Source organism: Misgurnus anguillicaudatus, chromosome 21 (genome assembly GCF_027580225.2).
Source record: "Misgurnus anguillicaudatus chromosome 21, ASM2758022v2, whole genome shotgun sequence".
In the NCBI taxonomy this organism is placed as follows: domain Eukaryota; kingdom Metazoa; phylum Chordata; class Actinopteri; order Cypriniformes; family Cobitidae; genus Misgurnus; species Misgurnus anguillicaudatus.
In genome coordinates, this window is record NC_073357.2 from 5,922,486 (window position 1) to 5,936,507 (window position 14,022).

Sequence of the window (14,022 nt, forward strand, 5' to 3'; positions counted from 1 at the left end):
AGCATCCAGTAGCAGAAGTATAAATAATAGTTACTTCCTATTTTATTACACAAAGCAAGGGCTTTGATCTCAACCCCAAAAAGTTTTATGCTGAGTACAAAACATGAAGAAAAGCCTCCATAGTACATAAAGTTCTATAAAAATTGGACCAACATGTCGATGTAGAATAATGATGAACAAGAAACGTCTACAAGAATTGATGAACGCAGACTGGATGCATTCAGAAAATTCGTCGATTAGATCACATTTCTCATATGATGTGTCGAAAGCACACAGCTTTCGATGAGAAGTGCGTATATTTTCTCAGGTTTAATGGCGTGTGGAGGTTCAGAAGAGAAAGTATTGATTGATTACTCTATTACTGCTTAATGTCGCTCTAAAACTGGGGCAATGATTCTGCCTCAGCTAGATTCATTTTTATGCCCGAGGCTTTGTCTGACTGACTCTAGATCAGTTCATTTCTGCCATTCCTTTCAGATGAATGTAAACCATTTAAACCAGTTAACATATGTTCTCTTCTGCTATTTGATGAGATTGCGTATGTAGGCTACTATGCAAAAACAGCAAAACCCATTCTTTAAAAAAAAATGAAATAAGACAATGTTGATTTAGATGAGTATCTTGATTCATAGTGAAGTACATATGGAATGTTTAGGAACATATGTTTTTTTAAAACATTTAGATGAGGTCCCCCACATATGATGAACCTTTAGCGAGGGACCCCTTTCTTAAATTATGCATCCACATTTTGTATATAAAAAACAACAACATTTAAACAGTGTTAGATTCATAGTAATTGTAATATTATAAAGACAGCAAATTGTTTACAAACTTAAAGGGGTCTAATGGTATTTGATTCATTCTGACAACTTAACAGACTTCAAGAATTGGATTCTCGTGCTAAACATGGGCAAGGTTTAAAAGAACCATTTTGGTTTCTGTGCCAACTGCACTTCGTCAGGGTTCATACAAAAGCTTTTTTTATTCGGCTACTAATTCTGTTACGTAACGAGTGCTGGAAGTCCAATGCAAATCCTTATATGGGCACTTCTCCCGGAATAGCACACGGACACACCAACCAAGAGCTGACACAAAATCAATGTCATTAAAAAGTGTGTTGTTGTGAGGGAAACTCCCCAAATCTTTCCAAAGAACCCAGAATTATTGGAACAATGATTGAGGTTTGTTTTTGGGTAGCTGCAGAGTTTTGCAGCGGTAGATTTTGTTGAAAGGGGCGGTCCCAACCGAGTCGTAGACGTTAGTAAAATTGCATCAAATGTCTGTTTTGTTGGCAATTGTCGTATAAGTGCATATAATGTAAACGACACAAACATGTAGTGATTCATAAGTTATCCAGAGTGGGGTAAACCTCCAGGAGCTCTGCTTTTTTCTGAAAGTAGCGGTACAGCTGATTTGTCTTTTATAAATCTGATAAAACAAAGAGATATGCAAGATCAAGATGGTGTAGTGGACGGTGCTCCGACATATGGTGCAGACGCACTTCCGGCGACCCGAGTTCGAATCCCGGCTTGAGGTCCATTTCCGATCCCATAACCCCTCTATCCACCCTGTACTTTCCTGTCATCTCTCTGATTACTGTATATCAAATAAAGGCAAAATGGGCCAAAATAAAAAAAAGAATGAACATAAATGTGTGTTGGCAGTGTGTGAATACAACCAGCCTACACTCAAAAAATCCACCCACTTCTGCTCTTTTTGTCCCTTTTAAACCAAAACAGTCCTATTAGACATGCTATTTTGATTCTCTTATCAATGTGATATCACATTGATAAAGCCCCGCCCACAGCCACTGACTGACAGTCCATATAGACATAGAGCGCAGTTGTGCAAATTTGAAAACCACGCCCACCGGGGGAAAAACAATCCAACCGTCTCCATTGACTTTGCATTGCGAGAGGCCGCCTCCTTGTCATTTCTGGCTTATAACAAAAAATTAATGAAAAACAGAATAATGCCTAAAAGCTGCTGTGTGACAAGATGTACATCTAACAAGTCAAAAAAAAGAAATAACTTTTTATAAGCTGTCGACCCGTAAAACCCAGCCTTTAAGGAGAAAAAAGTGGATCGCTGACTACGTTTTCCCCTAGTGGACGCAGTTCTACTAATAGGAGTACTATGAAAAGTTGCCTGTTTCCACTTTTGTGTCTTTAAACACTCATTTTTGGGGGTCGACAGCTTATAAAAACTTATTTATATTTTTTTTCGGCTTGTTAGCTGCACATCCTGTCACACAGCAGCTTTTAGGCATTATTCAGTTTTTTGTTATAAGCCAGAAATGACAAGGAGGCGGCCTCTCGCAATACAAAGACAATGGAGAGGGTTGGATTGTTCCCCGCCCCCGGTGGGCGTGGTTTTTAGGTTATGGTCTCTATGACCATAGTTTTTCGCCCTCAGTGAGTCGTTCGCTGTCTGTCTCAATAGTGAGATACTATTGTCTCAGATGGTATACACAGGAATCAGATCCATTTGAACTGAAAGCGCTCACTAGCTATATTTCCATTACCTATAAAATTGCGCAAATTGACATTGCGAATTGAAATTATGGCTAATGGAAACAAGTCAATTTCGCTAAAGCTCCCATATATTGCAAAACAGTTTTTAGGCTCATGTGAGGTGATTATTACCGAGCCCCTAAGGTGACATTGGAGTAAAAAAATCTTAAGTTTAGTTTTATGTGCTCACGCAAAACCTTCATGTGCAATATTTTTTAAAAAGTTAAGTTTCACGTACGCACGTGAAACTAAACGCGATAGTTTCATGTGCGCATGCGAAACTAAACTTTATTTAATTTTTGCTCCATGTCCCCTTCTCTTATCCATGTGATATCACACTGATAAAGCCTCCCCCCACAGCCACTGACTGACAGTCCGGTATGACCATAGTTTTTCGCCCTCAGTGAGTTGTTTGCTGTCTGCCCTATCTCAATAGTAAGATACTATTGTCGCAGACTGTATTCACAAGAATCAGATCCATTTTAACTGAAAGTGCTCACTACCTGTGTTTCCATTACCTATACAAATTGAAATTATGGGTAATGGAAACACGTCAATTTCGCAAAAACTCCCATATATTGCAAAAAAGTTTTTAGGCTCACGTGAGGTGATTAGTACCGAGCCCCTAAGGTGACATTGGAGTAAAAAATATCTTAAGTTTAGTTTTATGTGCTCACGTGAAACTTTCGCGTGCTCACGTGAAACTTTCGCGTGTTCACGTGAAACTTTCGCGTGCTCACGCGAAACCTTCATGTGCCAAATTTTTTTTTTTTAAGTTTCGTTTGGCGTGCGCACGTGAAACTTTCGCATGCGCATGCGAAACTAAATGTCCTCTTAGGGGCTCCGTAGATTTTTCAGGCAATTCAGAAGAGGTGTATTTCACAAAACTGCAATAGAAACAGTTTATTTGCATTTTCAGGTCACCTGACACAAGTAGGTTTACATAATTATTATTTGAAGATGACGCAGTATGTACTAAAACCTCTCAGAAACACCTCAATATGTGTCTGCTCCTAAGTAAAAAAGGCTTTCCTTGCTAAAAAAGTTTGAATAACACTCCTACATCCCTTTTGATTTAAAATAATGTACTATTACATCCAAGAAACACCTATACATTGCTGCTTCTAAGTATAACGGCGCATTCACATGGGGCATAAGTGTTAACGCTTAACGGAAGGCTTGTCTGAAGCGTGGCCAACAGCCAATCACAGTGGCTGCTACACATGCTCCGTTCTTCCATAAACGTAATTGGCTGGCTCTGTCTAGGTAATTTGCATAAGCCGATCTGATTGGCTGACGCATGCGTTGGCGCTTGAAAAGTTGAGAAATGTTCAACTTTTGCCGTGAGCAACGGCACTGACGCGGTGCCGACGGATCCACAATTCAGTTCGGCAACGCATGACGTCACCCATTTAAAGTGAATGGTAAGCGTTAACGCTGACGCCCCGTGTGAATGCGCCGTAAGGGGATTTCCTTAGAATGAATGTTTGGATAATACTTTTATGTCCCCTTCGGTTAACAATAAAGCCTAGTGCGGTGGATGTGACATAGTAAACCTGCCAACATCAGTCAACGTGATGTTTGGAATGACTTATCGCAAGAGATAAACTACCTTTCAGTCACATATCATCGGTTAATGGAAATGCCGTTAATTTGCAAGTCTATTGTTGACATTTAGAAAATAGTGCTAAAGTTTTGCGCAAATCTGTAATAGACAGGCAGCTATACTGTCTGAAACTTTACAGATACATTCTGAGCACACCTAAGACTTACATTTTGTAAAAATAGGCATGAAGGTGCCCTTTAAAGGTTTGAAATGAAATTATATTCTGACATTATGCCCTAAATTCTGTCAATGTGAACAGAATTTCGCATGTGAAGATGGACGTTAACAGACAGCTTTGAAATAGATTGTAAATGATGCAATGCATATAGTGTACAAAAAGTATTTTATTCGTCGAATCATATCACGACGTACCTGTGAAAAAATGAGACCAAACAAAAAATCGAATATTCTAAATATTCCCAAAGATTAATGATCTGACGTTTTATGAAGTACAGCAATAACCACTTGTTAGCAAAACGCCTTCGATTTCAAGTTCTTTTATGGCATATGATTTTGAAGCTGGCATATCAAAGTTCCTGTTTGTTTTTATTTGCTCGGTTGGCTGCTTTCTTGTCTCCTTTCTTCTTGGTCTCGTTTTGCTCTTTCCCCTTGGCAGCTTTTCCAGGGAACACCTGTCCCTCCACGGTGACGTCCTCGCAGCGGTCCTGGGCGACCAGAAAGTCTTTAATCTCCCAGGCGTAGCTCCCGTCGCGCAGCATGAAAATGACGCGGTTAGATCCCACCACAAATCTGAAAAGAAAAACTTTTGTTTAACATAAATACTTTATTTAACAATCATATGCCTTGTTATTAAATGATGCGTTCTAGATAGGCAGTACCTCTGAATATCAAAGTTGGCATTGAAGAGGCTGCCCTGCCACAGGCTGGTGATCTCCTCCGTCTCTTTCTCTGTTGGGTTTCCTGACACGGAGGCAAACACCATCAGTGTCTTTCCTTTCTTGGACATCTTCAGGAGCTCCTCTGGTTTGGATGGATTGATTTTCGAAAAGTCGATGGGCGGAGGAGATCTCTTGTGCTCAGGCAAGTCGCCTTCCTCAATGTCATCATCTTTCTGCAGTGAACAAAACGGTTAGGTTCAAAATACATTCAAATACATACATAAATACATACATGTGGGTCAATGACGTGTCACGTGATGTTAACTATTTTGTGTCCATATGGCTCACTTAATTGTAAAAGGGTTAAAATTTCAAAATAAATTTGCAGATTACTTGCATACATTCTCTTTTATCAAGTCTAAAATATCTGTTTTTATATCATTTTGAAAGAATAGTTGGGGGATAATTGCAAAAATATTTCAATGTGGTGTAACCGATCTGTGTCAATTGGTTAAACTAGTATTTATTTAAATTAAAATATAAATATATTCATAAAAAAATGTGGAATAAAATATAATCATCTAGTTTAGTGTAATATGAATTTTCCTTACATATATTTTTAGGGCTGGGAAAGATTAATCGCATACAAAATAAAAGTGATTTTTGGCATAATATATGAGTGTGTGCTGTGTGTAATTATTATGTACATATAAATACACACACATTCATGTATGTATTTAAGAAACATTTACGTGTGTATATATATTTATCTTTTATTATATATAAATTAAAAAACTTGATATATAAATAAAAAAAATCTGACATGAATATACGTATGTGTGTGTGGTTAAATATACACAATAATTTCACACAGCACACACACATATATTATGCAAAAAATAACTTTTATTTTGTATGTGATTAATCGCAACTAATCTTTTCCCAGCCCTAATTTTTACATCATTTGTCAAAGATTATTTAGAAAACAGAGATGTTTTCAGCATATAGACGGTTTCATCGGACCCACGTGATACACGTCTGGATCCGAACCTTACTTCCAGTTTCGTTTTTTTAATGGTCTGACTATTTGCTAAACTGATCTCTAGAACAAATGCCTCGTCGAAAGTAACAAATGTTTTGGTTTCCTAGGTAATCTATGTGTTGTTGTTTTTTTTGCTTGTTATATAATAAGCTACGTTTAAAGGACTTTGTTGTTATTTATTCTTAGCGGAGTTTACCGGAAGTTACGTGCGGACCGCGACAGCCGCTTGTTTATGTTGTTACTGCTGAAACGGTCTATATGAGGACAAATATTACAAAACGCATTAAAATTTATATTTAGAAATAACTAATAAAATTATATTTTAAAATGATTTTTTTATGATTACGCTTACATGCCATTAAGGTGGATAAAATATTTAATACTTCTAATTCTTTGGCGCAATTGCTGGTTACACCATTTGACATTTTCAGGTCCATTCAGTCTTAAAAATAATGCAAATGTATATTTTATTGCATAAAATTAACATAAATACACTATGTGCATTGAAATAAACCTGATGCCTGCTTTTAAAACATTTTTTTTATTTCTCATCTCGCCAAAGCGTCACTGACCCATGTACGAACATAGTGCTACCCCACGATTAGTCACGACTAATCATTTGCAGAATAAAACTTTTTGTGTGTACTGCGTATAATAATTATGTTTATATAAATACACACACATACATGTATAATTTTAAGAAAAAAATATATTTATATAATAAATATTTATATAATATGGATATCGATTATATATAAATATAAAGTGTATATACACATGCAAATGTTTCTTAATTATATACATGCGTGTGTATGTGTGTATTTATACATAATTATTATACACAGTACACCCACATATATTATGTAAACAAAAACTTTTAATCTGCAAACGATTAGTCGCGACTAATCGTGAGGCAGCACCTAAACAAATAAATAAATTCTTCAAGACTGTTTGGAAATCTTTATGGGTCCTGAATCAAAATATACAAAAACTAACAAATGGCTTCAAATATATGTGCAAATATTCCCTGTATTTTTGTAAAATGGCATTAATGCAAATTATACTTTCTGTGAGCTATATATGTCTGTTCAGTGCAAAACTTTTAAAATGCAACCTTTGTCCCTATAAAATCTGTTAAACTTTGTTTAAATGACTTTGTCTAAACCAATCACATTCCACCACATAAATAAATGACAGCGAGAGTGAGAGAGAGAGAGAGAGAGAGAGAGAGAGAGAGAGAGAGAGAGAGAGAGAGAGAGAGACTAAAAATAATACATAAAAAAAATAATAATAATGTGAATAATGTACAATTTTAAAGAGCACGTATATGTGAATTTACAAGAGCCCATACATGTGTCAACAAAATGTAAAATAGCAATCCGCATGTCAAATGTGATCAAATACAACATTAGCAACTAAAATACGTCCCGACCGCACAATTTTGTAGTAATTTAAATTATTCGGGTTTCTCCCTACATTACATAGGTTTGTCCTCTCATGTTTAACCGCACATGTGACTAAAACCCTTCAAAGTTACATGGAATAGCGCTTGTGACAACCTGCCCCAGACTCCCTACAGCAGGTAACGGTGAGTGAGTTGTGGTTTATTTAAGCTTACCTCCCACTCCTCTAGCAGTCTGGCCATATCCGCATCATTATAATCCCGTATGTCTTTCTTCTTTTTAGGTTTGGTGTCGTTACAATGAACCGAAATGAATAAAATAAGGAAAAGAAATACTGCTACGGTTCTGCAGCTGACGGGAGACGCCATCTTTAAACCTGGAGCTCGCTGATTGGATAGGATCCTTCGTGTCGTCATAGCGGTATAGAGGGGGCGTGTGTCTTCAGGTCAAGAAATCAAATGCACTATTTTCACCGTAACACTATGAATAAAATTGAAGTGTATGAATTGAAATGTTTTTTCGTTTTTACAATTTAAGGGTATAAACTAAATAATAATAAATGTGCTTTAATTTGCCTATTCAGAGTATTCATATAATATATATATATAAAAACAAGTTTAATAAAATTGTATAAAATTGAAAAATAAAACAAAAACATGTATTTAAAAAAATAAAGTGTCTTACTTATGGCTTTAGTCTTCTTATATGATATACAATTATATAACAAGTTTCACATATTTTTTTTACTTTTTGCAAATAAATTTCTAATCACTTTGACTTTACAATAAATTAATAACCTTTTATGTACTTACTTTATTTATTTATTTATTTATTTATATAAAAAACGCTAATTTCCTGTAACTAAAAGCTAACAAAATACAAATTTTGCACACTCAGTTGTTTGATATTCTTGCAGCTCTGCACTGCAAACGCATTTGCATGGGACTTAGATGAAGTGTGAGACTCATTCAACAGAATCCGAACAGTTTCCTTTCTGGACACCCCACCCAATGGCACAGTGCCCTGCAGCTGTACAACTGACATGCTTGTATGTGTGGCCTCAGCCCCCAGCTCACGTATTATGCACTACATACAAATGCTGTTTCTAACCCTTTATTATGCTATTGTTAATCTTTAATAAATAATTCGACAAACCAAAAGGCTTAACATTAATAACACGACTTAAACTAGGCAACAGAGTAGAGCAGCTTAGTTGTTAAATATAAATTAATTGTTTATATTGCTTATTGTGTTTTAGTATGATATTTTAGATTTTTTTGTGAATGCCCATGTTTGACTCTCTTGTGTTACCTCTCTTCAGGTTCAAAGAGGGAGGATTTTTAGTGAAGCCACTCTTCCTTATTGCTCCTATTGGCTCCTTCACATTCTCAACTTCTCGTTTTGTCCAATGACAAGTACTTTACTGCATTACGTCATCGTTCTACAACGGTGAATCCGATTTCCTTTCCCAGGAAAAATCCGCCGTTTTAAAGATTTAAGCCCTTCCTCGGCGCGGTAGGGCGAAGTTTTTATATAGCAGCAATGCAACTTTTTTGGATGCCGGCTGCCATAAAATCTCAAAGAAGAAGAAGAAGAAGAAGTTTTTATAAATAAGTAAATAAGTAAGATCTAATTAAACGAGTCAAGCGCAGTGCACACGGGCATGTGTAAAACCAATAAATACATATTTGACAAATATTTGCTATTGGTTCCAATATTTAAAAACCATAATGCATGTATATTTGGAAAATTAGTCCTCTTAAATAAGCCCCAAAATGTTACCTCAAAAGTTAAACGAACGAGAAAAACAATAAAGTGTAACATTAAAACATAAATAAACATCGTCGGCGTTTCCGCTAAACAAAGAATTATTCGCTCTGTGCCGCTTCGAATGCGAAACCTTGTGAAAGTAGTAAATATCCACACGCCAGAGTCGCTGTTGGTTATTCAGAGAAGCACAGACTGGACAGGACAACGAAAACAAGGAAATACACGAAACAAAGAGAGGAAGCTAAAGGATTTTTTCACGTAATTTCTCTGGATCTGGCTCTTTGGGTGTAACTTTCGCCTCAGACCGGTAGTGGAGTCAAGCGACGGGGCCTCGGGAAACGATGACTGGTGAGGAATGAACTCAACTTTACACGCAACGGACGTTACCTCAGGAAAACACGCGCATCTCTTACGCGGCTGATGAGGTAAAAGTTGGAATTTTGCCCCCTGCACGTGCTCTGTGATCGGGAATAATGGTTATGGAGTGTTTAAAAGTGTCGGGGTTTAAGGGAAGCTAACAAGCTATTCAGCCACACCCTCCCGCCGCTTCCTGATACGCAAGATGTAGCGGGAGACTACAACCGTGTCTCGACAACTAGACTTCGTTACCGGTCTCGGAAACGTATGAGGCTTCGCTCAAGAGCGGAAAATGGCGATTAATAGAGAAACTATCCGTCACTGGACGACCGTTGCGTTTCTGCAAAAGTGGGCGTTTGGACGATAGATATGCATACGGATCTAAGTTTGCCCAAAGAACTTGGATTGTGTGCGAAAAAGAAACGGTTGAAAGTCGTTTGGAAGTGTTTTGTGGACTTTAAAGGTAACTTATCGTGGGATGATGATGCAGAGGTGGCGGGACGCACGGTCGGCGCTTCGATCGGAGGGTCGCGTGCGTTCAGTTATACATCCAAACACATCATCATCATTCAGGACACTTATTCAAATGACGCGATTTAAGAAACAAAAGTAGATGAAACGGATTAAACACGTCAAAACTAGGAGCTTTTGGAAGTCAACCTGCACTTTTTGGGGGGCATCCTCGTACCTATGGCACTGCAGTAGCCGTTACAAGTGTTTTTTGCATTGTTGGATCGACATTGACATTGAAGCAACCTGTGAACCTGATCAGATTGTAGCCTACCTTTTAAAAGGTTGTTGTGAATTTGATATTTTTGTCAGTATGCAAAGATTATTTAAACATTGGGCAATATAGAGTTTTTGAACTGAAAGGATATTTAATTATAGCTCTCCTGAGCCTCTTTTTGCCCACAATTGCTAAGAATCATCCATATATATTTTTGTTTTATTTCATTACACAAGAAAGTCAGGCCCTTATTCTCAAAACAAGTTCATGGAGTGAAGTTTCATATTTTTTTTTTGCAAATGTTTACTCAGAATCAAGTGGCCTGTGTGAGCTGACGGTGGACATTGTACATATTTTCTGAAGGACATTACAGAAGACGCTATGGCCAGTTTCAATTCATAGTTTCCAGAGAAGGTGTGGATTGGGTTTTTTTTGTTTGTTTTTTTAAACGAAGAAAATGTCATAAGTTATGTTTTGGCACCATAGAAGTGTGTTGTAATCTTTATTTGAAAAAAAGAAAATTTAGGACATCAGTGTGACCACCCTACTATGGCTAGTAGTGGCTCGGGAAAATCAGATAGCGACGTTCCTACCAACACCCTTAGTGGCAGCTTGCAACAAAGGAAAAGACTTTTATCCATCTGTGACGCATGCAAAAGCAAAATGCAGCTGGTGGCAGATCTGCTTCTGCTGTCCAGCGAGACCAGGCCAGTGGTCCACGCCGACGGCCTGCCAGTAGCAGAGACTTTCGAGAAATGCCGTGACACGGTGATCGCCAGGACGAAGGAGCTGTCCATCATCGTCCATGACATTCAGAGCCAGCTTAACATGGGGAAGTTTGTAGAGGTTGGGGACCGACTGGTGGAGATGGGGGACCTTGTGGTCTCGCTGACGGAGTATTCGGCACACGCTGCCTATTTGGCAGCTGTGGAGACCCCGGGTTCGCAAGCTGCCGTTCCTGGCCTGGTGGACCGCTACAAAGTCACCCGTTGCCGGCACGAAGTGGAGCAGAACTGCAGCGCCCTCCGCCAGACGTCTCTGGCTGACCTGACGCCGCAGCTCCTTCTGGAGGTGTCGCAGAACATCCTAAAGAATCTCACCACACTTACGGACGTCTCCTCTATGGCCAGTGATAAATCCAAGGACAAGTTTGCCAAGGAGCAGTTCAAAGCCAGTGTCAAGTGCATGAGCACCAGTGCCACAGCTCTCTTGGCGTGTGTGAGGGAGGTCAAGGCCTGCCCCAGCGAGCTAACCCGCAACCGCTGCGTCCTCTTCAGTGGACCCCTCGTGCAGTCGGTGTACTCCTTGGTGGGTTTTGCCACCGAGCCACAGTTCCTTGGCAAAGCGGCCACCATCACCCCCGAGGGCAAGGGGGTGCAAACGGCCGTGCTGGGTGGAGCCATGAGCGTCGTGTCGGCCTGCGTGCTTCTGACCCAGGGCCTCAGGGATATCTCTCAGCATCCCGAGAACAGCTCCCAGATGCCCGTCTACCGGGAGCGGCTGCGGAACTCTGCTTGTGCCGTCTCGGACGGATGCACGCTCCTGTCTCAGGCACTAAGGGAACGATCTTCACCCAGAACTCTACCGCCAGTTAACTCTCATTCTGTGAATTAAAACTCATTTAGATACACAACACCGACCCCTCGGCACATTATTCGAAGTACCAAAGAATCTAATCAGGTTTAACCCTATAACCGTGTGATCCAGTTGACTAAATGTACAGTTTGTTAACCAAATTAACATTTCACGGCAGTCAGCTATACTCAAGTTGAGATCAGAGGTTTGTAGGTTGTTGTCCATACAGCACGCAATGGGGGAAAAGTTTGCTAAAACTGACAACCGTTTAAAATCTGTTTCCTCTGTTGGTTACGAATTTGGTCAGAAGTGTTTAAAACAGAAGTCTTCGTAAATTAAACTGAAAATTTACCTCAGTGTTTAGCTGAATGGATATCATTGAGATGTGTAGAAGAGTTTGTATTCCATGTGTGAATTTGCTGCTGTGAGTGTGTGGCATAGGTTTTACACTATTTACAAGACTTACAATTATATTTTAATGTGCTGTGTTTTTGTTTCTTTGCCCCCACCCCATGTTTTATCATGCATGTACTGGAGTATTTATTTCAATTTATTAAAATGTTGTTTCTCATACATGTTATTGTGAGACATCTCGGTCAAAAGATTAAATACTTGATTTGAAAGTATTGAAATAATTTGTAAAGCCGTTCTTACACAAAGTCTGGAATTTAACGGATTACATGCAAATATAGTTTTGCATTCATTTGTTTCATAAAATAGGCCTAAAGTGCACGGTCGAGAGCAAAGGCATGTTTAGCAAAGCTGTTACAGTAGATGGGTGGTGTTGGAGTAAGCCCCTGATTAATGTGTCATGAGGGACACATCCTAGCACTCACTGAATAGATCATCTGGACGCTTGGTTCGGTTTAGATTTAAATAACTTATCTGTGAAAAATAGAAATTATTGTTTAGTGTACTTGGTGTAGTTCTACTTAATCCTAGTGTCTTTGAAGATGTTTTTTCACTTAAGCTACCTTGACTCTTTCCTGATGTTTTCCATTTGTTATCATAGCCCCCGATAAGCTTCCTGCTACCTTCATCTTCAGACTCGTCGTGTTTGAAGTCTGCAATGTTTATCTCTCTAGTTGGCCACACAGAGAACAGCATCTGTGTGTAGAGGTTTATCCCACGTTTCCCGAAGATTAAAACCTGTGGATTAGTCTAATAATGCACGTTTTAAACAGATCCTGGCCAAATACAACAATATTTTGTATCAGTTTTGTTTCACATACATATTGGAGGAAATCTTGAAGTCTCTCTTCAGTGTTTAATGGTTTATTAAAATGAGGTGATTTTCACGAAACGTAACAAACATTTCCCGACTATAATTAACCTCATTGTCATCAGAAAATTCAGCCTGATCTCAAGTGAATTTGTATGTATTTTACGAGTTGGCTATACGAAGTGAATCGTACAAAAATGTATGACCCCGCCCCTAACCCCAACATCACGGGTAAAAAGGCATTAGAGTGGTCCCATGAATTTATACGAATTAGCTGCCTGAAAAATGCATATGAATTGCCATAAAATTGCATTGGAAAACTGTTAGAAGTTGTAGCTTAAGGAGTGATAAGATTTTGAAAACATGCAAACACTGCAAAAAAAATGACTTTCTTAGTATTTTTGTCTTGTTTTCAGTAGAAATATCTAAAAATTAAAATATCTAAGAAAATAAGTCTAGTTTTTGGACAAAATATATCAAATTTAAGTGAATTAGTGCTTAAAACAAGCAAAAAAAATATGTCAATGGAATAAGACATTTTGTGCTGAATTTTTATTGTATTAAATAAATTCAAGAAAATAATTCTTCTTCCATTGGCAGATTTTTTTTAAAGCACAATTTCACCTAAATTTGAAATGTTTTGTCTAAAAATTTGAGTTATTTTCTTAGGTCATTTGTTCATCAACAAAAACAACTTGATTTAAGAATTTTTTAAATATTTCTTCTGAAAACAAGACAAAAATACTAAGTAAGAAAGTCATTTTTTTGCAGTGAAGTATCCATATATTTTATTACCGTATACAAAGACACATTCTTCTTATATTAATATTATCATATCAGAAATGTATTGCGTTTATGCTGATGTAAGTTCTGATGTAATGGTTTTACTGTAAAAAAAAAAATACTGTATTACAGTAATGAGCCTCACCAGATGACATCATTAATATTTTGTTGAGCTCTTCATGGTA

General features: G+C 38.0%; 2 protein-coding genes across 2 annotated transcripts; one reads left to right on the forward strand and one right to left on the reverse strand.

Moving 5' to 3' along the window:
• Positions 1-4,445: 4,445 nt before the first annotated feature.
• mesd (mesoderm development LRP chaperone) lies at positions 4,446-7,839 on the reverse strand. Its single transcript, XM_055180027.2, has 3 exons — positions 7,619-7,839; positions 4,959-5,191; positions 4,446-4,869 (listed from the first exon to the last, which is right to left on the reverse strand). Exons 1-3 carry the CDS (start codon positions 7,817-7,819, stop codon positions 4,647-4,649), a joined length of 657 nt encoding a protein of 218 aa, XP_055036002.1. The 5' UTR covers positions 7,820-7,839; the 3' UTR covers positions 4,446-4,646.
• A 1,414-nt stretch (positions 7,840-9,253) lies between these two features.
• tlnrd1 (talin rod domain containing 1) lies at positions 9,254-12,458 on the forward strand. The gene has a single exon (XM_055179926.2). The coding sequence runs from the start codon at positions 10,807-10,809 to the stop codon at positions 11,869-11,871; it is 1,065 nt and encodes a 354-aa protein (XP_055035901.1). The 5' UTR covers positions 9,254-10,806; the 3' UTR covers positions 11,872-12,458.
• The last annotated feature ends 1,564 nt before the right edge of the window (positions 12,459-14,022 follow it).